This window comes from Cetorhinus maximus, chromosome 16 (genome assembly GCF_964194155.1).
Source record: "Cetorhinus maximus chromosome 16, sCetMax3.hap1.1, whole genome shotgun sequence".
In the NCBI taxonomy this organism is placed as follows: Eukaryota; Metazoa; Chordata; class Chondrichthyes; order Lamniformes; family Cetorhinidae; genus Cetorhinus; species Cetorhinus maximus.
In genome coordinates this window covers 40,839,823-40,863,305 of record NC_135894.1, presented here as the reverse complement: position 1 = coordinate 40,863,305, position 23,483 = coordinate 40,839,823, and the positions used below count along the sequence as shown (strand labels likewise).

The 23,483-nt window shown below is 41.5% G+C and overlaps 1 protein-coding gene across 3 annotated transcripts in view; it reads left to right on the top strand.

The window, feature by feature from the left end:
- The first annotated feature begins 4,103 nt into the window (after positions 1 to 4,103).
- ddx3xa (DEAD-box helicase 3 X-linked a) overlaps positions 4,104 to 23,483 on the top strand; it is a 67,084-nt gene continuing 47,704 nt past the window's right edge. For 2 of the 3 annotated variants that reach the window (XM_078559736.1, XM_078559734.1), the window contains exons 1-3: positions 4,104 to 4,426; positions 13,403 to 13,463; positions 15,821 to 15,871. In XM_078559736.1, coding sequence (XP_078415862.1) covers positions 4,382 to 4,426; positions 13,403 to 13,463; positions 15,821 to 15,871 — 157 coding nt within the window. In that variant the 5' untranslated portion in view covers positions 4,104 to 4,381. The remainder of the gene's footprint in view (positions 4,427 to 13,402; positions 13,464 to 15,820; positions 15,872 to 23,483) is intronic. The other variant, XM_078559737.1, reaches the window with a different exon arrangement.

The following is a 23,483-nucleotide window of genomic DNA, read 5'->3' as shown; positions in this document are numbered from 1 at the left end:
TAGGCCCCTCATAATTTTGTACACCTCAATTAGGTCACCCCTTAGCCTCCTCTGTTCTAAGGAAAACAACCATAGCCTATCCAATCTTTCTTCATAGCTGTAATTTTCAAGCCCCGGCAATTCTTGTAAATCTCCTCTGCACTCTCTCCAGACCAATATCTCCTTCCTTTGACATGATGACCAGAACTGTACACAAAATTCCAGCTGTGGCCTAACCAGTGTTTTATACAGTTCCATCATTACATCCCTGCTTTTATATTCAATACCTCGCCCAATAAAGGAAAGCATTCCATATGCTTTCTTGACCATGTTGTCCATCTGTCCTGCCACTTCAAGGACCATTGGACATGCACTCCAAGGAACATTTAAGTCTAAATCATTAATGTACACAACAAATAGCATGGTCCCCAACACTGAGCCCTGTGGAACACCACTGGAAACCGTTTTCCATTTGCAAAAACATCCATTGACCATTACCCTTTGTTTTCTGTCACTGAGCCAAATTTGGATCCAACCTGCCACATGCCCATGTATCACATGAGATCTCACTTTTATGAGAACATAAGAACTAGGAGCAGGAGTAGGCAATTCAGCCCCTTGAGCCTGCCCTGCCATTCATTACGATCATGCTGATCTCATTTTGGCCTCAACTCCAATTTCCTGCCCCCGCCCCATAACCTTTCAACCCATTACTAATTAAAAATCTGTCTCTCTCTTCCTTAAATTTATTCAGCGTCCCGGCATCCACTGCACTCTGAGGTAGTGAATTCCACAGATTCACGACCCTTTGAGAAAAGTAATTCCTCCTCATCTCTGATTTAAATCTACCACCCCTTAGCCTAAAACTATGACCTCTCGTTCTAGAATGCCCCAGAAGGGGAAACATCCACTCCACGTCTACTTTGTCTATCCCCTTTAGCATCTTATGTACCTCAATTAGATCTCCTCTCATCCTTCTAAACTCTGGCGAGTATAGGCCTAAACTGCTCAATCTCTCCTCATAAGACAAGCCCCACATCTCTGGAATCAATCTAGTGAACCTCCTCTGAACCGCCTCCAGTGCAACTACATCCTTCCTCAAGAGGACCAAAACTGTGCACAGTACTCCAGGTGCAGTCTCACCAATGCCTTGTACAGTTGCAACAACACTTCCCTATTTTTATACTCTATTCCTTTAGCAATAAATACCAAAATTCCATTTGCCTTCCTTATTACCTGCTGTACCTGCATACTAGCTTTCAGCAATTCACGCACGAGGACACCAAGATCCCTCTATACTGAAGCATTCTGAATTTTCTGTCCATTTAAATAATGTCGCCTTTTTATTCTTCCAATCAAAATGGATAACCTCACACTTATCCATGTTAAACTCCATCTGCCAAGTTTTGGCCCATTCACCTAACCTGTCCATATTCATTTGTAAATTTCTTATTTCCTCATTGCAACTTACTTTCCTACCTATTTTGGTGTCATCTGCAAATTTAGCTATAGTACCTTCTATCCAAGTCATTTATATAGATTGTAAATAATTGGGGCCCAAGGACCGAACCCTGTGGCACCCCACTAGTTACAGCTTGCCATCCAGAAAAAGACCCATTTATCCTGACTCTCTGCTTTCTGTTGGTTAGCCAATCCTCTATCCAAGCTAATATATTACCCCTAACTCTGTGTGATCTTATCTTGTGTATTAATCTTTTGTGCGGCACCTTATCAAAGGCCTTTGTGGGACCTTGTCAAATGCCTTATTGAAATCCACGTAGACAACATCCACAGCACTACCCTCATCGATCCTCCTTGTTACTTCCTCAAAACATTCTATTAAGTTAGTAAGACACCATCTTCCCTTAACAATCGATTTATGGCTCATCACATCGAGTTACTCTCATTATAATCCCAGCCTTGCAAATTATGGATATCTTTATGGTGAAGTACTAAAAAATTTCAGCCATTGAAACTGATTGAAGAAACAATATAATACATTGCCTGGTCTGTCAATATTAGGGAAGGGTGAGCTTAGCACCCAGAAATAGTGAGGCAACTCACCTCAACCACTCCACATGGTAGTGATACAAAAACAAAACATTGCAGATGCTAGAAATCTGAATAATTCTGTTTTTCTCTCCACAGATGCTGCCAGACCTGAGTATTCTCAGCATTTTCTCATAGAGTCACAGAGGTCTACAGCACAGACAAAGGCCCTTTGGCCCATCAAGTCTGCGCCGGTCAAACAAGTACCTAACTATTCTAATCCTATTTTCCAGCACTAGGCTCATAGCCTTGTATGCCATAGCATCGCAAGTGCACATCCAAATACTTCTTAAATGTTATGAGGGTTTCTGCCTTTACCACCTTTTCAGACAGTGAGTTCCAGATTCCCACCACCCTCTGGATGAAAAAATTCTTCCTCACATTCCCTCTAAACCTCCTGCCCCTTACCTTAAATCTATGCCCCCTGGTTATTGATCCCTCCACCAAGGGGAAAAGTTCCTTCCTGTCTACTCTATCTATGCCCCTCATAATTTTATACACCTCAATCATGTCCCCCCTCAATCTCCTCTGCTGCAGGGATAATAACCCCAGTATATCCAATCTCTCCTCATAACCAAAACTCTCCAGCCAAGGCAACATCCTGGTAAATCTCCTCTGCACTCTCTCTAGTGCAATCACATCCTTCCTATAATGCAGATTCCAGAACTGCACACAATACTCTAGCTGTGGCCTAACCAGCATTTTATACAGTTCCAGCTCCCTGGAACCTCCCTGCTCTTATATTCTATGCATCGGCTAATAAAGGCAAGTATCCCATATGCCTTCTTAACCACCTTATCTACCTGTCCCGCTACCTTAGGGACCGATGGACATGCACATCAAGGTCCCTTTGATCCTTGGTACTTCCCAGGGTCCTACCATTCATCGTGTATTCCCGTGCCTTGTTTGTCCTGCCCAAGTGCATCACCTCACACTTCTCCGGATTAAATTCCATTAGCCACTGATCAGCCCATCTGACCAGCCCGTCTATAACCTACTGTAATCTAAAGAATATCCTCCTCACTATTTATCACCCCACCAATTTTCATGTCATCCGCAAACTTACTGATCAACCCTCCTACATTCAAGTCTAAATTGTTTATATATACCACAAACAGCAAGGAACCCGATACCGATCCCTGTGGAGCCCCACTGGACACAGGCATCCAGTCACAAAAACACCCCTCGACCATCACCCTCTGCTTCTTGCCACTCAGCCAATTTGCAAATTGCCTGGATCCAATTTGCCAAATTGCCTTGGATCCCATGGGCTCTTACCTTCATTATCAATCACCCATGCGGGACTTTACCAAAAGCCTTGCTGAAGTCCAAGTAGATTACATCAAATGCATTGCCCTCATCTACACACCTGGTCACCTCTTTGAAAAATTCAATCAAATTGGTCAGACATGACCTCCCCTTAACAAAACCATGTTGACTGTCCTTGATTAATCCCTGTCTCTCCAAGTGCAGATTAATTTTGTCCCTCAGAATTGCTTCCAATAGTTTCCCCACCATTGAGGTTAGACTGACTGGCCTGTAGTCCCATGGTTTTCTGTTTTTTAAAGATATATAGTTTTCAGAGTAAAACTTTAAATGAAAAGGAGTGGATGGTACCACCACCGAGAATTAACAGGCTGCCACAGCACCAGCTCTAATCAAATGAAATAAAAACAGAAAATGCTGGAAAAATTCAGCAGGTCTGACAGCATCTGTGGAGGGAGAAACAGAGTTACGTTTCGAGTCCGTATTCAGTGCTGAATTTTTCTCAGTGTTGAGTTTTTCCAGTACCTTCTGTTTTCATTTCAGATTTCCAGCCACCGCAGTATTTTGCTTTTATCTAACCAAATAAAACTTTGATAGTGGAAACATATCCGAGCATTGGCCATTGCGGAGGGGGAGGTTGAGGAGGCGGGGAAAAGAGGAGCTCAAGCTTCGCGATATTTGCAGAGGGACGGGGTCTGAGCTGGTTCTCGCGAGACTGGTGCCGTCCTTTAATCAAGTCCCGAGCGCGCTCGAGTGGCCGGCTCGCTGATTGGTTGGGATGAGTGTCACGTGGTCAACCCCGTTTCCCGGCGGCCTTAACGCGAGTAGACGATAACGAGAGAGGAAGGGACGACGGAGAGAGTGCGGCAGCGGGCGGAGGATCAGCGACACCGGGTACCGAGTGCTGGATCGGCAATATATCTGGGTCTCCTACTCTTTGTTTCTCTGTTTGCTGGCAAAACAAATCGAAAGGGGCAAAGAAAGATTTCCACAAGGAAAAGTTCCCAACCCTCCTCCCCCCCAAAAAAACAACTTTTTTTTCCTTTTTTTTCTGGGTCGGAAATTTTTTACTCGCTATTTTTTAGTTATGAGTCATGTGGCCATCGGAAATGTACTGGATCTAGATCAGCAGGTGAGTGGCTCTGAGCTCCGCGTTTTATTTTTAAATGGTGAATTTTAAAGGTGCTGGAGTTGGTGGGGGGAAGGGGAGCACACACTGCCCCCTCCCCTCCCCCTCCTCTCTGCCCCTTCCTCTCCTGGCCGTGGGGCGCTCGCCCACAATGGCGGCTTTTGTCTTTCTTGAAGTCGCCGGGGCTGTAGCTGGTGGGGAGGAGTCTTTTTTAAAGTTTCTCTCTCTTTCTCTTCCCCCCCCCCCCTCTTTAAAAAGAAAAAGGCTGGTGGATAGCAGGGGTGGGGGAGTGGGTGATCCTGATATCCAATCCCCTTAAATCTCCGACCCCGGGTTTTGATGAGCTCCGGTTTCTCTCGACGGCCCGGGCCTTGATGTGGCGCAAAAATGTGGCTGGAAATAACCCGAGCCGTGGTCTTTGTCTGTTTCGATCACGGCTGGTATGGGGAAGGCGCTTTCTAAACGGCAACCCCCTACCCCCCTCCCTTTCTTCGACCTCTGATCCGTTGATTCGATTTTTTTGAGTATATGACCTTCTTGATTGGGATTTTTTTGGGTGGGGGTGGGGTAGTCGGTATTGGTTTCCTTTTCTGCGCGCAGGAAAAATTTAACTAGTGAAATGTGTAATGGCGGCCTTTGTGGTAAATTGCAAGCCCTCCCCCTTCCCCCCTCAACATTTCCCATCGTTTCAAAGGCCATCGGCTGTCAATTGAAGTCCCAATCTCGGCGTCATTTACTCTGCTAAATTATTCTTCCCTTCTCCTTCCAAAAGCTCGGGTGTTGGTATTTTAACAAGGGAATGCATAAGAAATGAAGAGTTGGCCTTGGCCTGTTTTGTATGAAAAAAAAATCCATCAAAATCAGCTCGACTTGAGTCACTTTACAACTAATTATTTTTAATCATTCGTAACGCCAGTTGACTAATTCCAGATTGACTCATTAAAAATAATTGTCAGATTCTTTCGGTCTAAATCTTCATGGCTGTACCTCCTTTGGTATTTCCTTTCTTTACATTGAAAAGCCGGCAGTTGAGAGAATTATGTAATTTCCTCGTATTTACTATCCTCCTCCGGAGTGCGTGGATTAGCTCCCAATCCCTTACTTTCCTAACCCTGTTTATGTACGATATTTGCACAAGTTTTCTAAATCCTAAATGTGATTGGATTCGAGATAAATAGCTTAACTCTGGACTGGTGTTTGTATGTTTTCGGGATTTTGAATAATAATAATAAAACCGGAGACAGTACATGCGTGTTTAGAATTGGCTCTGTAATCAGGTATTTCAATTGTTCGGAGGGCAGGTTAGTGCTGGAGATTCAGCTCCAATGCCTTGGCTGTTGGCCTTTCTTGTTTACTCGGTATCCGTGCGCTAGGAAACTGCGCCATCATTGTGTCTGGCGCAGCACCTTATGAGCTGGAGTGGGACACTTCTTCCTGCGGGCAGGTTATGAAATCGTTTCGGAAAAGGTCCTTCACTTTTTTGTTGAAAGTTAAGTAGTTTTTCCATGGAGGGATTGCAGAACTGTTTTGAATGCCAGAGGGATAGGAAATGTACAATGGATGGGATGGGGGTGGGGGGGGTTATGGGGGGGTTAAATAAAATTAAAATGGAGTTGTCAGTGATTAATTTCTCTGACGAAGACGGGGCGTGTACATGTTGGAGACTGACGGGCAATTGTGGAAAGGGTGGAGAAGGTTCGTCACAAAGGTTTAAGTTTCCTGTAAACGTAACGAACATGCGATGCCATTTTCTCCTGCCGTGCGGTTTTTTTGAGACTACAATGTGTAGAAAACGCTGGCTCAGCAACGTGTGACCCGTTTGCTAAACGAGATCATTTCACAGCGCGGATCTTGTCGCAGTCATACGCCAGTGTCTCAATTTTTAAAAAAGGACTGTCTTAATCCCTAATCAAACGGATTTTTGCGAACCGTCGATCATAATTTCCGGCGTTAGGCTTTGAATTGCAGAAGTAGGTCAGGGTGGCTTCCAGCCTTGGTTTGAGCATCGCGTGATCGCAAAGTACCAACAATATTTCTAGAGTAACAAATTTGCAAGAGCCAATGTGAGCTTCTTAAACGAAATATAACTCTTATGTAGGCGGCGAGAATAGTTCAAATTTTGTGCGTGGACGATTCAATCCCAGTGCACGAGAGAGGCAAAAGTATTTCCAACTGGAGTTGGACACTAACACTTGCTAAATTAATAATAGGTCAGATTTTTTATTTGCATGTAGATTTGTAATCGAATCGTGCACTAGAAGTACTCAAGTCAAAACATTGAATTGAAAAAAAGCAGTGGCCTGATAAACTGTTTCTGCCTAACCAGGTAGAGTTCTTAATGAGCAATGCTGTGAACCAGGAAGTCCTTCTGTTTAATTCAACTTCAAGTCACCTACAGGAAGGGAAAGATTGAGTTATTGCAACGGATAATTGATTTTAAAAGTATCTTCTATGGTACCTGAAGGAATGAGACCCTCTTACAATTTGTGAAGTTAATTAGATGGCAGTAATTAACATGTGCCACACCATTGAAAAATTTCTTATACTGCAATGGATATGCCCAGCTTTTTGAGAATTTGTGTATATTGGTTAAATGAGGCAACTTCACACTGAAGTAGACATGGTGTTCTTGAGCGGGTTCTATAGGGGCAGGGTGTCTTGTATAGCAGCTTCCTGATCTGGATGTGTGGTTGAAAATTTCTCTGAATAATAGAGCTCAGTTAGCTCTGTGAATGAACCCAATATAACATGACTTTCTTTACCACTTCAGGAAATCTGAAGACGATGTATTTTTTTTTGGTAGGGCAGTCTTAGAAGGAATCTCTGCAAATAAAGCACCTGGTGATTGTATTTAGTTGGCATTGGTCATAACGGGGTGTATACTTGTGCTTGGGGTAAATGCATAATAATACCAAATTGAGGTCTCCTGGATAATAATTATTTGAGATGGTTTAGTCACAAAGTAGGCGCACACTCCCATGAAGGAGTGTGAAGACTTGGATGTCTAAAGCTCAAATTTGAGGAGACTTGAGAGAATTGTAAGGCTCAGAATACAGCAGAGAACCAAGCTGAATATAGAAAATAGAAACCTAATACAGGTACAGTACCTTATCTGAAAACCATTTTTAAGTGGGTCATGCAAGAAAAGCTGCACAGGACCTTCGTGAGACCACATCTGGATTATCATGTACAGTTTTGGTCTCCTTATTTGAAAAAAAACATGTGTTAGAAGCAGTTGAGAAGGTTCATTTGACTTATTCCTGGGATGAAGGACTTGTCCTATGATAGGTTGGGGTTACACCCATTGGAGTTTAGAAGAATGGGAGATGATATTGAAACAGGATCCTGATAGTGGATACTGGGAGGATGTTCCCTCTTTTAGGGGAGAGTAGAACTAGGAGAGACAGGTTAAGTATAAGGTTTTTCCCAGAGGTTTGTTAGTCTGTGGAATTCTGTTTCCCAGAAAGCAGGAGAAGTTTTGTAATTGAATTTATTCAAGGCTGAGTTTTATAGATTTTTTTTTTTAATAGACAAGGGAGTTGAGAGTTATGGGGGCCAAACAGGAAAGTGGAATTGAAACCACAATCAGATCAGCCATGACCTTATCAAATGGTGATGCAGGCTCAAAGGCTAGATGGTCTGCTTCTGCTCCTAAGTCCTATGTTCCTATAATACCCCATGGAGATGAGTGTATAATTAAAAGTTTAGTAATTTAAGCATTCAGTCCCACAACATTTGTACTATTTTGCTAGTTAATTAACCACAAAGCCACAGTAGAAAGCAAAAATTCCAAATGTGCCCTCTGGCCAGAAGTGGAATGAAGAACAAAATGACTGCTTCCATGCAGTATTGTGCACCTGTCATTTCCTGCCCTCTGACTCTTCGAAGCAACCCTTGATCCAGCCCAAACCTTAGCTGTAAGGGTGGTAAAAGTACTGTACAACAGTTTGCTGTTACTGATAGATAAGTAGCACCTATAACCACCCATGGAACGTATATCTTACATGATCTTTAGAATGAAAAGAAGCAATATAGCAGAGGGAAATAGCCAGATTCTAGGACCAAGCAAGACACATGACAGGGCTAAGTAGGAGCAGACATGTTGCAGTATGTGTGAGGCTGAAGACAACCATCACCTTGCCTCAAACTGGCAAGATCCACACCCAGCACAGACTTGGTCCTGAGGCTGCTGGTTTTGAGACTCTGTACCTGTGAAGGAATTGGCAAAGTGAGACAAGATTAGATACTAATGGAAAAGGAACACAAACCCCTGAAGCAGTCAGCAAGGTGAAGCTGATTAGGGACCAAAAAGTAGTTGTTCTAGAGGCAGGGAACATGACTTGTGTGCTGTATTCTCTTCTAGAGCAGAAAACGCAGATTTCTTCAGTTCAAGCGGATTTGGCAGCATCTTTAAGGAGAGAAACAGTTGAAGTTTCATGACTGATCTTTCATTGGTGTTTGATTTGATCGAGTTGTTCAAAGTAACAGGGTTGAGAACAGTGTGCTTGATACCTTTTTGAAAGTCCAGCTACAAGATATTTGACACAGCTCCCTGCCTGTGGTACTAACGGGGCCGTAACAGCATTGGCTAAAGAGTAAGTGGAGTTTTTTAGTCTGGAGAGAAGTATTCAGGAGTTTTTGCCAGGCAGTGGTGTTGGAGTCACTGTACTTCTGAGATTATTCATTGAATACCAAAGCTCAGTCAAAGTTTGTCGATGCCACGTAACTGTAGTGTCGTAAGGGGGCCCAGCCAGCCCATGCTGGTGTTTATGCTCTGCTCATGCCTCCACCTTTTTTCCTCTAAATCTGCCATTGTAACCATCTGCTCCCTCCTTGATCTGCTTGTCTAGTTTCCCCCTTAAATGTATCCATACTGTTTGCTTTGCCAATCCGTGGTAGAATGTTCTACATTCTTAACACACTTTGGATAAAGAGGTTTTTTCTGACTTCCCCATTAAGTGAGTATAGACCAAGCCTGTCGATCCTTTCTTGATATGGATACCAATGTATTTATGGTAACATCCTTGTAAATTTTTCACTGAGGCATGCTAGGCAGGTCTGGTTTCTTGCCTGCTCTGTGTAGAGGCTCTACAGTTACTTTTCTCACTCCCTGATCCACAGGTATCATTTACTGACCAGTGACCCCACAGCAGAAAATTGAGCAAGGATAAGCACTTGCACATGGAGAGATTTCACTAGGTTGAGCTACTAAACTTCATTCTTGGCTTAAATAGCATATTTTGAGGGAGAGAATCTGTTTCCTAGACTGGAGCAACATCAAAATGGTACCTTTGGAAAGAACGCTTCCTAGTAAGTACCATATGTCAAAGAATCTCATATCTACTATTTCCTCAATTGCGTCTTGGTGTTGCTCTCAATCTCTCGCATTAAGTCTTTGGAGTGCAGCTCCATAGAGCTGCATGAACTCCAGAGGTAGTTTTAACATTTGAATAGCCAAGCAGCTGTCCATTGGGGGTGGAGTAGAGTTTGGTGGGATCAATTGGACGGATGCACTGCTTCAATTTTCATGATTTTTCTGTTTATAAATGTAATCTGGAAGTTTGAAGTTGATTGGAGATGAATTTCCCTGCGGCATGATCAAGCTGAGGAACTCATGAAACTAGGGTGTTGATGCTGTCACTGGTAAAAAGATGTAATGTCCAGTTTCAGTTGGTACCTTCAATTATGGAGTGTTTATGAAGTTAACATGTGAATGTAAATGGCTGAGGTGTATTTGACTTGCATTTATATAGGGCACTTAAATTAACACCAAGGTACTTGATGAAACTTTAATAAACAATGTGACAGAACCACATAAGAGGTTAGGACAAATGAGCCAAAAGCTTGGGCAAGGGGATTATCTTTTTAAAGGAGTGTCATTAGAGGTATGGGGGCAATGCTGGAGTTTAGAGCATAGACACAGCCACCAATGGTTGACAGATTAATATTGCATAGAAGAGCACAAGTCTACAAGACTTGTAGTGGTGAGACGGGGTGGGGGGGGAGATTTGAGCCTATCAGAATTTCTTAATTGCTACTAGTCTGTTGACTTGGAGCTTTTGATTCCTGTTAATTTATGCAGTTTTAAGATGGAGTGTAAATTATCAGTGTAGATGACTTGCTGTCTAAGATCTGGATAGTGAAATAAAAGCAAATGACTTGTCTTTGCACGGGCAGAGTGCACATTTTTTTTCAAGGGTCGGGGGTAGCTCAAGGAAAGAAGGTTGAACGTTATTTTCTAGAATCCTATTGCTGCATATCAATACTGGATGTGTTGAAAATTGAAGTTAGTGAAGTCTTGCCTTTTGCGACTTCCTTGTTTGCGTTTTCACTTGCCTTTGCTTTGTACTTTGCTCACGCGATGGGTGATGCGGTGTACGGTGTTCACTTGTTCACATTGAAATGCCCCAATTTTGCAAAAGATCTTTTATTTCACAGACTATTTGCAGATGCACAAATCAGATTTGTCTGTGTAATTTTATAGCTTATTCCAGGTTAACAGATTTGGGAGAAGCAGTGAACACTTAAACGAGTGCAGGAGTGGACTGGATACTAGGTCTTTTCTCAGTAATGAGGTTCTGGAATATAATACAGGCTGTGTGGTAGGTGCTGACTCTCCGAATATTTGAGAACAAGGCTAGTTCCTGTTGAGGACAGAAATCACATACAGAACATGTGTCTTTATAAATCTTTGTAATCTGTGACTCGTGTGACTTCCTTGGCGAGTTTGTGACCTGGGGGAGGTGGGAATTGGAGAGGAATTTTCCAGGATATATTTTACCCCTTGTTGGCCCTGTGGTTTTTCTTTCTTTGACCACAATTTTTAAATGGCCTTCAAATAAAACTGCCAGTGCTGGAAAGCAGAAACAAGGCAAAAGTGTGCAATGTGCACAGCAGGTCTAATGGCTTCAGTGAAGAGAAACCTGTTATTGTGGAGTACTATAACTTCTCAAACCAGTGCTGCCCTCGCATGGCTGGAATATATCTAATTGAAGAGTCCCATTCATAAACATGTTCCTCGTTTGTGAGGTCTCATGGGTAAAATAACCCCTACAAATGGTGACTTTACTGTATTTGCAAGAAGGGGTTAAAACATTTTTTTATGGGGGCTACTTTTTGGTTTTCAAGGTTCTTTTTGAAGGTGATGCCTTCATTAAAGGAACAAAAGACTCTGGACAGTTTTTCTTCATTTGCTCTGTTATCTCCAGTTGCTGATATTAAGCTCAGGTCTGGAAATGTGGAATTTGGCCCAGGTATGTCCTGTCCACAAACAGCAGGACAAATCCAACCTGGCCAATTACTCAGTCTGCTCTCAATCCTCAACAAAGTGATAGATGGGATGATCATCTGTGCTGTCAAGTGGCACCTACTCAGCAATAACCTCACTGTTTGGGCTCTGCCACAGCCACTTTGTTCCTGTTCTACAGCCTTGATCCAAACATGGATAAAAAAGCAGTTTTTCCCTTGACAGTCAATGGCATTACATCTTTGAATCCCTACTATCAAAATCCTGGGGGTTACCATTGGCCAGAAACTGAACTGAACTAGCCATATACATATTGTGGCTACAAGAGCAGGTCAAGAGGCTGCATGAGTAGCATACTGACTGACCCCTCTCCTAAAGCCTGTACATCTACAAGGCACAAGTCAGGAGTATGATGGAATACTCTCCACTTGCCTGGATGAGTGCACAGTGGTAGCAGTACCATTCACAAGATGCACTGCAGCAATTTGCCAAGCTGCCTTCACCTTCCAAAGCTGTGAACTCTACCAACTAGACGGCAGCAGATGCATGGGAACGGCACTACCCTGCTAGTTTCACTCTGAGCTATACATCATCCTGACTTGGAACTATATTGCTGTTCTTTCACTTGCTGGCTCAAAATCTTGGAACTCCCTCCCAAGCACCACTGTGGGTATACCTGCACCACGTGGACTGCAATGATTAAAGAAGGCGGCTCACCACCTTGTGGAGGGCAATTGGGGATGGACAATAAAAGTTGTCCTCTCCATTAATGCATGCACCCCGTGAAAGAATAAAAATGCCATTCAAAATGATTTGATTTACTTGTTTGGTTATTCTAGCAGTAGCTTGTAAATTTGAAAGCCAGGTGTAGGGTTTAGAGACTAAATGGATTTTTAAAATAAATTGGGAATACATAGATTAAATAAAATAACAACCTGTAAGTGTGAAAGTGAACAATGTTGTTTTTCCACACCCTCTTCTATGCCTCTGTCACTAAAACAACTCCAGTATATACTAGATATATTTCAGATTTCCAGCTCCTGCAGTATTTTGCTTTTTATCCAGTGTATACTCCCTGGCACCTGCCAGAAACAGCTGCCTCTCCCATTTAAAAAAAACACTGCGAAAAGATGTAAAATTAAAAAATCCAAAAGGAGGAAAAGGCTCTGCAAAGAGTATCATTTATGACACTCTCTCAGTTCCTCCACCACCAGCAGTTCAGGACTGTTAGTGCTTTGGAGGAGCCATAATATAGTGATATATGGGGGCAACTTTTAAAATTTCTCCCCCACCCAACCCCTATTTTTTTCTTTGCTTGTGACAGTGAGGGCAAATTTGCCTGCTCTCCCCATGTATTTTAGCCCGGTTGTAAAATGAAAAGACTCCGGCACAGGACAGACACCTGAAGCAGACAGTCTTCAGGCAGAGCGCACAATGTTGCCCACCCTCCTGACTACTTCACCTTCTCTTGAATGAGTAAATCTGTTACCTATGCCAGAATGTGGCTAATTACATTACATCCCATTTTTAAAAGCCCCATAATGTAATGAATGCCTGGGGTTGCTTGGCATGATGAAATAGTAGTTCTTGCAGTCTGTGTGTGGATCTGAATCTTTCCATAAATTCATAGCTTAATACTTAAGTGAAATCCATAATTACTGAAAAGATTGGTATAGTAATTGCTTAATTGAACCTAAACTTGTGTCCACTGACTTGTGTTTGTTCTATTTCAGCTTGCTGGCCTAGACTTGACGTCATCAGCAGGTGATGCCCAAAGTGCTGGTGGGGCAGGCAGTAAGTAGCTTCTTTCTTGCAGATATTTCCATCACATGAGCTGCAGTCATGCTCTATTGTGTATCTGGGATACTAATTGTCTGAACTATAAACCTGTAGTAAAACATTAAGTGTTCCTTTCTTCTACTGACTTAGACAGAAGTAAAATCCTGTGTTCACTTTTTTCAGTTGTCAACCTAAAAGTAAATCTTATGGGGATAGAGAAGATGACCAGCCATATCAGATTTAGTTATCAGAAGCTAACCAGAATTCCTTTACTGTGAAGGAAAGGAACAGTTTGCCAATGGGAGCCAAAACACCGTTTAAGGCAACTGAGTCCGTTGAATTCGGCTGGACTGTTATTGGGTAAATCTGCCGGTACATTGGAAAGTATTTAGTACAATACGAAACTGGCAGATAACCCACAAGTGTTTAAGTTGGTATGCAACCGCCCTCAATGAGCTAATGACTACCAAGCTAAAAGAAAACTTGTACAAAAAAAAAGCACAATAGGAAGATGACACACCAGTGTTACAGGAGGACCTAAATGCAAGTCAATGGGAGGATGTTTGTGGCTTTTTGCAGTTTTCTGCTTCTCATCCTGATTCTTATTGTGGCATTAAAGGAGCTGGTGTTAAAATTTTCCTGTCTGAATTCAAGAATTATACCACTTTGGATTGGGAAAACTAATCTAGCTATGTTTTATGAAGCCGCTAGTACGATTTGTATATTTATATGGATTTCCAGAAGGCATTTGACCAGGTTCGGCGCCAGAGATTAAAATAAATGAGTGCTTAGGATTGAAGTAAAATTGTGATATGGGTTGGTAATTGGGAGGTCAAGTGGAGATAAAATGAATGTTCCCTGACTAGCCTGGTGAGACAAGAGATCCTTGGTTTTGTGCTCTGGCCTCAGCTCCACTAGTTAATATTTTGGAGGAGTCAGATTTACAGATGCTATTATGTTATATAGATGTCAGCAAGCAGGGAATGAACGCCAATTCCAGTTTCTGATGTGGGGAAATGTCATCCATGTTGGATGAAAATCTGATATTTGATCCTTAGACTCTTGAGAGCTATGGAGAAGAAAAGCCATTTAGGGTTCCATGTGCACATCTGAACTAAGGCACAGATACAAAAAGTAACCAGAAAGGAATGTTTTTTTTAGGGGTTGGATTTATAGAGCCCTGTTCAGACCCCGTCATGAGGTCTCTGCATTCAGTTTTGGGTATCACATCTGAGAAAAGATGTAACGGCCATTGAGCATGGAGAACAGATAATTACAGCAAGGATATTGAGGGTTAAGGGTTAAATTATGCATGCTCAGTCTAAATTACCTCCATGGTGGTAATATGGGCAAATGCACTATCATACAGTCCAGTAGGCCTTGTTTCAACTTGTAAGAACATCTCTAGGTGAAGTACTAGAGGACTTGTTGACATAACTATATACAAGTACCAGAGGCTGTATGCTAAATTCAGATGATTTTTCACCTTCACTGAAAGAAATCTTGTTAGCAACCCCTCTCTTCAATTCTCCAGACCCAGTGCACAGTGTTCCAATCAGTTTCATTAATACCCTGGTTCATGATATTCACTCTGGATGTGACTTGATTACTGTTTCTGAAAATGATCAAATCTGGTAATTGTGCTTCTGGTATTCTTTTGTGATTGGGACTTTATGAAATGTTTCAGAGGTGTACACATGCTTTTGAAAATTAAGTTAACTACTAAAGTTGGGGATGAATTTTTAGCAATCTTGTTTATTCCCATTGTCATTTCTAACTTGGAATTTTATTTGTGGAATGACTTTTTTTTAAGTGAATTTTGAATAATCGAAATTTCTCAAAGGAATATCTTTGGTGTCTGCTATAAAAATTATATGTTCTTGCCCAGCAGCTGGAATGGGGATTTGAAGGTTATATTTGATTTCCCTCGAGATCCAATTAAGCCATTTGGAGTAATGTGATCTCTTGAAAGCACCCCTGCTGTGTGATGTTTATGGTTAATATATCCCTTATCAAATATTTGTTTATATTGAAATCTTCAAATTGTAATCCTAAATCTGTGTCAGTGTTACTGACTGCACAGCAGTGGGTCATTGGTACCCTTACTGAAGGAGTTACATAGTTGGTGCCCACCAATGTCAATTTGGCCTGAGAAAGAAAGCATAATGGAGGCGTACCCTGCCTAATTCTCATCAGGTGTTTAAAAGTACAAAGTCAAGGATACGTGACCAGCAGTTCAATATTTTTGATTGTGGTGTTGATGGATGACATGGAATTTTTTTTGAGAAGGTGGTTTGAGATGGGCATTTTTAAACAGTGGAAAGGTTCGCCATTAGCAAAGTTTAAAATGTTGAATTTTTTTTTTTATATAGAAGGGCGTTATATTCCTCCTCACCTAAGAAATAAAGAGGCATCCAAGAATGGTAAGTTGATATAACTCATTCAAGATCTTGAGGAATAATGGTTAAAATAGATTGAGTTCATGTTTTATGTACCTTGCTTGAAATTTACCTGATTTAAATGATCAGGTAAAGTTGGGAGCATACAGCTGGTAATTGTATGTGTTGGCGATTATGCTCTTTAAAGATTCTGCATCCTTTAGTATTCTCCCTCCGCTAAATCATATTTTGCCTTAGACTGCAAGGGGTATTTTTCTTCCCCCTGGCCTAAGTTGCTGGTGCTTTATCTTTGTCCCTTATTTTAATTTTATTAGCTTCACTTTATTTCACTTTTAGAAGCTTCCAGTTTTCTGTACTTCATGTAGTCTGGAGCGTATCTATCTTCTACCATTTGACGACAGATGTTCCACTGATGTCTTGCAGCTCCTAGTTTATGCTGCTACCTAAGTTGTTGAGTTTTTAATTTAGCAATGATATGCATCAATTACTTTCCATCATACAGCTTGTACAAAGCATGTCTCGAACTCTGACAGATGGAATTGAGCAGAAGATGGCATGCTGCCACCCCATGCCACCTGCCAAAAACATCTGAACTGTGGGTGGAACCTGGTGAAGGATTTCTACCTAAATGAGAACTGGGGACATAAGTTGGGGTGTTGGCAAAGTTGCAGGTCAAACTAGATCCTAAATCTTTTACAGATGGGTGGAGGAGAATTTTGATTTCCTAATCCATTTTGATTAACACAGACATGTGTCCCAATCAGAAACAAGTTGAAACTTTGGGATTTCCCCAACTACCTCTCTGGCTGATTAAAATTATTTCCAGACAGTTGGTTCAAGATAGTATTTAAATGGGGTCAGCATTGTCCTCAGCCACTAGGTATGGTAAGTTAGAATTTGCATTGCAGAAAGTTTTATATCAAGCAGGCTGCATGATATTTGGGCAGGTTGATCCTGCTTCCCTCAGGATGTTGATATGGAAAACTTTGTCTAAATGACAAAGTTGCTGCCCTTGGTGTGAATTCTAACATGGTTCATTTCTCCAGTCTGACTTGCAGCTGTTAGTGTTTTTTCTTTGGCTTTATTTTTAGTTTTTGAAAAGTCCTGTTGGGGTGGATAAGCAACCCTGATTTTTCTCGATGTCTACAGGTTTGTGTCCTTGAACTGCACACTACAGAAAAGACTGTGCAGCACGTCATGTCTGATAGAATGCTTTTATCAGCTGGGAGAAATCTAGCTGTTTGCAATGAAACATTCATAGCAAGCTTGGTTTAGGGCATTGTTTTACTGTAATGATGATTCCCTCCGCAATAACATGTAAGTGACAATGCATAAATGAATGAGTTGTGATTATGTTAAGAATTTGCTTGGATGCATAATAACAGCTGAAAATGCAGAATTTGTACAGTGGAATCTCTTCCTGATATTTGACAAACTGACAACTATCATGTGGGGTCAGATGCATATTTGTGCCAATCTTGAGAATGCTTGTAGTAAATAGAGTAAGTTGATCAGTGAGGTCAGGGTGTCCTGCATTTTAATTTTAAGCTTGATGCATTGAAGGCGGCAACTGTTTTTAATATGGCCACTGTTTTGAGTGCTTCTATCTTACAAAGCAGTTTATTTGGTTTCCTGCCTTGTTTATCCAGTTCTTTTCATATAATTTCTCTTTTCTAAAATCATTAACTAATTACCTTCATGAAGTTTGAATTTTATTGATCCATAGGAGGGTGGAGGAAGGATGAAGTGTTTGTATATACAGTACCTTTTCAGATTGCGCTTCTGGCTCAGAGCAGTGGTGATAACATACTCCTACTTTCATGTAAAGTTATTTTACACTTATCAGTTAATAGCACACAAATGTTCAAACTGGCGCAGGACTTTCCAGTGCAAATATTATTCAAACCATGACAGCTGACGTAACTAAATACTAGAACTTCTGTAATGTGTTAATATAGCTTGAACTTACATTTTGTCTAATTTAGCACCATTTGTTGGCTTTTACAAGTGGCAGACTTCAATGGTTTCAGGTAGGTAGAATGAAAGTGATTAATATAAAAGCTACATGTTTACTGTAGTTGGCTTATCACCTTTTATGAAAAGGACAGCAACTTGAGGGTGAGTACTTTCAAATGAGACAGTATTTTGAAAGCCTTTTCTGAGCTAATTTAACATTGGCTTGCCAGATAATAGCTTGAATGTAGAAGATCTTTCCAAAGTTGGTCTTTAAGTATAATGAGGCATTGAAAGCAATATGCTGTTTCAGCTCTCTCTAGAATCTACTAAATTTAGAGTAATCGAACCTAAATGTTCATGGATGGGCATTAAACCTTCTGGAATTCTTGTACTCGGGAGAATGAGGGGATAAGTATACCTGTTTTTTTTGTCTTAAGTATTGATTATTCTCAACCCCAAAGTCTCTGGCACTCTAGTTGCATTCACCCATGTTATCTGACATGGTTGAAAAGTTGAGAAACAGTTATTAAATCTGTCTTGGCTCACTGAGGAATTAACATGACCAATTGATAACCATTTTTACTGGTTGAAGCTTTGTGCTTAATTTGAATGACAGCACTCGTTCAACCAATTGGATGTGAAGAAAATGGCAATTCAGTACAAAAATTGATAACCCTGAATGAAGACCGAGCAAGACATATTTGCTAATTTGAAACACTGCTTTCTATTGTATGTAGAGTGTGTAAACACTGCTGGGTTTATCTTTCTAATTCTAATTGTCCAGTCCTCTGCTGTCATCCCAGTATCTAAGGATTAGAAGATTATGGCCAGTCCCTATGCATTTTCTGTTCTTTCCTTGGCATTCTTAGCTGTAGCATTTGAGTAGGTGACCCTGTGAATTGCAGCAATCACATCTACTGTAAGTATCTGCAGCTTGAGGAAATTGGCTCCACTGAGTTGAGCTGGAGTCTAAGCTTTGGACATTACAATGTATCAGGGAGGGGGGGCATTGCCTGGGCAATTTGTTCCAGGAGGCCGTCACACCCCTTAGACTAGTGTTATGATCCCTGACCAGATACCCAAGTTTTTGGTAGGATTCAATTAGGCACCAATGTTTTGTTTAAAGTAGACAGTTTGAAATTCAAGACACTTGCTCATCGAATAAGGCCACAAGATTTGCAAGCAAAAATAAACTTTACTATGCAAGGACTATAGGTCAAAGATAAAACTTTGCTTTGTTAAAGTATAGGATAGATATTGCATTCAGGATTAATGAGGTACCTGTGAATTAACAGGCAAACTGGTGGGAAGTACTGCATAATAAATGGCATATACAACTAAGTCTGTGGATTTCTCCACACCCTACTCAGACGTCAGTAAAGACAGATAAGATTGTTCCCATGGTTTCCTGAGTGCAGTCAAGCACCAACTCTCACAAACAACTTCAGTTTTTTGGTTGTGCTGAGCAGAATGCCACTGCTTCAGAGGTACCTTTTCCCAAACAGCTTGCAGCCTGGAGTCACCAGCCTTCAGTTGCCTTCTTGGATGTTCATGGCTTTGCTTGGGACTTTATCCTGTCCAGGATCTTTCTTTTGGGGTGCCTTAGTCCCCTGCCTGGGACACTGTATGGCAATCTGCTCCCAATCATGTCACCCAGTTTTCGTGCTGTTTCCCATCTGCACAGGCAAGCTGGGCCTGTCCTCTGTCCAGAAAACTTAAAGGATACAGATCTAAGCATGTGCAGCCAGTTCCTGACCTTTGCCCTAAATGAGAAAGTGAGCCTGACTTCCATAATACCAGATACTTCAAATTTGGTTTGTGGTCAGGGACAGTGGGGTATTACTGTAAGAGGAAGGCCAAGGGGATCCAGAAGGTAGCAATGGAGGAGCTTCAGACCACTGCAGTTGTCTGACAGGTTTGGGGTTCTTGTTGCTTGTGTAGATGAGAGCAAGGCCTGCAGGAAGGATGAGCAAACTGACTATGGCGTTGTACAGAGGGCCATTTAAATTGGAGAATAAAGGAATGTGTCTAGGTGACAGTGAAGTTAGGTGGGGAATAGAAACTGTTCTCTGTAGCTAAGCGTCGGTCCTGAAGGCTATTGCCTTACTGTCAGGTTTAATGAAGTCTCAGGACTGGAGAGGAACTCCATGAGCAGAAACATTCAGTTGTAGTCCAGGTGGGTATCCATGACATGGATAGGACTAAGAGGTTCTGCTTGGGGATAATGAACTAGGGACCAAATTAAAACGCAGAACCATAAAGGTGGTAATCTCTGGATTATTTCCTGAGCCATGAGCAAATTGACATAGGGTCAATCCAATTAGAGTTGACTGTGTGGCTCAAAAGTTTGGTGTGGGGGAAATGGATTTTGATTCATGGGCACAGGCACCAGTACTGGGGAATGTGGGACCTGTGTACCAGCAAATTGTGTAACTAAGGTTGTAGAGAAGGATTTAAACTAAATTGTGGAAGGGGGGTGTTCACATGAGGAGAGATTTTCTAAAGTTAGAGGACAAGTCAGTTACTGTGTGGTAGGAATGTAGGTGATGACAACCAGTGTGACTGGAGGCACAGTGTATAAACAAGGGACTGCATCAGCAAATAAGGTCAGGTGGGGGGAAAAATGGTACGGCAATTAATGGCTCTTATTGGTATGTGTTGCACTTATAACAAGATAGAGGAATTGATGGGACAAATAGAAATATGGATATGATGGGCATTGCATAAACATTTCTGCAAATTGACTACAGCTAGGACCTGAACAGTAGTGAGAAATTATCTTGGTTCAGAGGATCAGAATGTAGAATCATTTTTTGTGGTGATAATTAGCAAAAGTAAGAAGTCACTAGTGGGAGTAGTTTACAGGCTCCTGACACAGTGGCTACAATGTAGGACAGGGTATAAACCAAGGAAAAATGGTGGATTGTATTAAAACACTGATAATCGTGGGAAGTTTTGTCCTTTTAAATTGAATAAATAAAATGGGGGAAATAGTCTGGTGGATGAGTTCATAGAATGTATTTGGGACAGTTTCTCAGAACGTGCATCTGGAACCAACCAGGAAACAGGCTATTTAGTAGTATGTAATGAGACAGGATTAATTAATGACCTCTGTAGTGAGGGGTCCTCTGGTAAGAGTGCACACCAGAGAATTTCACATTGGATCAAAATGCTGGAACTCTCTCCCTAACAGCATTGTGGGTGTACCTACACCATGGGGACTGCAGCAGTTCAAGAAGGCAGCTCACCACCACCTCAAGGGCAATTGGGAATGGGCAATAAAAGCTGGCCTAGTCAGAAAAGCCCACATCCTGTAAAATGATTTTTTTTTAAATCCAGTTTGAGAAGTTTGGAACTAAGTGTTTTTATAACTGAGTTGGCTAAAGTGGACTGGAAAAATAAGTTGGAAGTAGGACAGTGGAGAAGCAGTGGCAGATGTTTGACAGATTTCCTAACGCTCAACAAAAATATATTGAGACTGAAGGACGCAACATCCATGGATAACTGAGGAAGTTAAGGATGGTGTCAAGCTGAAAGAAAACATAAACAATGTTGCAAAAATTAGTGATCAACCAGAGGATTAGGAAAATTCTAGAAACCAGTGAAGGATAACTAAGGGAAATTTGCAGTGTATGAGAACTAACGAAATATAAAATATGGTAAAAGCTTCAAGTGTATAAAGAGTAGCAGCAGTGGTCATTGGTCCATTGGAGGGTAAGGCTAGAAGTAGACTTGTAGAAGTATTTTGCATCTGTCTTTTACAGTAGAAGACACAACGCATCCCAAGAATAGTAGAAAAGCTGGGGGCACAGACGGGAGAGAGAACTTAACAGTTATTATCTCAAGAGGAGAAAGTACTAGGAAAACTAATGGGACTAAAGGTTGACAAGCCCTCTGGACTTAATGGCCTGCATCATGGAGCCTTAAAGGAAGTGGATGCATTGGTTGTAACCTTCCAAAATTCCTTAGATTCTGGAAAGGTCACAGTGGATTGGAAAGTTGCAAATGTGACACTCTAAGAAAGGAGGGAGACAAGGCAGGAAATGAGGCAAGTTTGTCTAATGTCCATCTTGGCGAAATGCTAAAATCTGCCATTAGAGGTAGCAGCATGGCAGAGTAAATGTTGTTTTATAGGACAAATAGTGCTTGACAAAATGAATTCTTTGAGGGTGTACTCCTGTCATGCCTTCTGCATGGATTGGGGAACATTACTAAAAGGGTTGACAGTGGATAGGCAATGGTTAATATTTAAGGGACATAATCATGAATTGCAATAATTCATTCCTGTCTGGTGCAGAAGTAAACAGTGGCGTACAAAATAAATTAGGGCTAGTATTAGATCCAAAGAGGTGACATAAAATTTGCCAGAAAAAGCAGCAAGCCTGAGGATTGGGAGCAGTTTAGAATTCAGCAGAAGTGGACAATAAGATTGATCAAGATGGGGAAAATGGAGTATGAGAATAAACTTGCAAGGATCATAAAAATTGACTCTAAAAGCTTCTATAAATGTGAAGAGAAAGATTAGCAAAGACAAGTGTAGGTCCCTTACAGTCAATTGGGGGTAATTATAATGGGGAACAAAGAAATGGCAGAATTGAACACCAAGTTTTGGTTCTGTCTTCACAAAAGAGGCCATGTAATTTACCAGTAATGTTAGGGAACCAAGGGTCTGTTGAGAGGGAGGAATTGAAGAAAATCAGTAGTTTTTTAAAAAGGTGCTAGAGAAATTAACGTGGTTAAAGGATGAAAAATCCCCAGGGCCTGATATTCTACATCCCCAGAGTACTAAAAGAAGTGGCCCTGGAAATATTGGAAGAATTGGTAGTCATCATCCAAAATTCTGTAGTCTCTGGAGCAGCTCCTACAGATTGGAGGATGGCAAATGTAACTCCACTATTTAAAAAGGAGGGAGAGAAAAAGCAATTACAGACCAGTTAGTCTAACATCAGTAGTGGGGAAAATGCTGGAGACTTTTATAAAAGACATGGTAATGGAACACTTGGGGAAAAGCATTAATGGGGTTAGATGAAGTCAGCATAGGTTTATGAAAGGGAAATAATGCTTAACTAATCTGCTGGAGCTTTGAGGATGTAACTAATAGAATAGATAAGGGAGAACCAGTGGATGTGGTGCATTTGGATTTCAAGAAGGCTTTTGATAAGATCCCATGAGAGGCTAGTGGGCACAATTAAAGCACATGGGATCAGGGGTAATATACTGGCATGGATTGAGAATTGGTTGACAGATCAGAAAGTGTGGGAATAAGTGGGTCTTTTCCTGGTGGCAGACGGTAACTAGTAGTTTACTGCGGGGATCAGTGCTTGGGCCCCAGCTATTCACGATATATACAAATTATTTGGATGAGGGAAACAAATGCAATATTTCCAAGTTTGCTGATGGCACTAAGCTGGGTGGGGTTGAGTTGTAGAGGATGCAAGGGTGATTTTGTGTGTGGTGTGTGTGTGTGGTGTGTGTGTGTGTGGTGTGTGTGTGGTGTGTGTGTGGTGTGTGTGTGGTGTGTGTGTGGTGTGTGTGTGGTGTGTGTGTGGTGTGTGTGTGGTGTGTGTGTGGTGTGTGTGTGGTGTGTGTGTGGTGTGTGTGTGGTGTGTGTGTGGTGTGTGTGTGGTGTGTGTGTGGTGTGTGTGTGGTGTGTGTGTGGTGTGTGTGTGGTGTGTGTGTG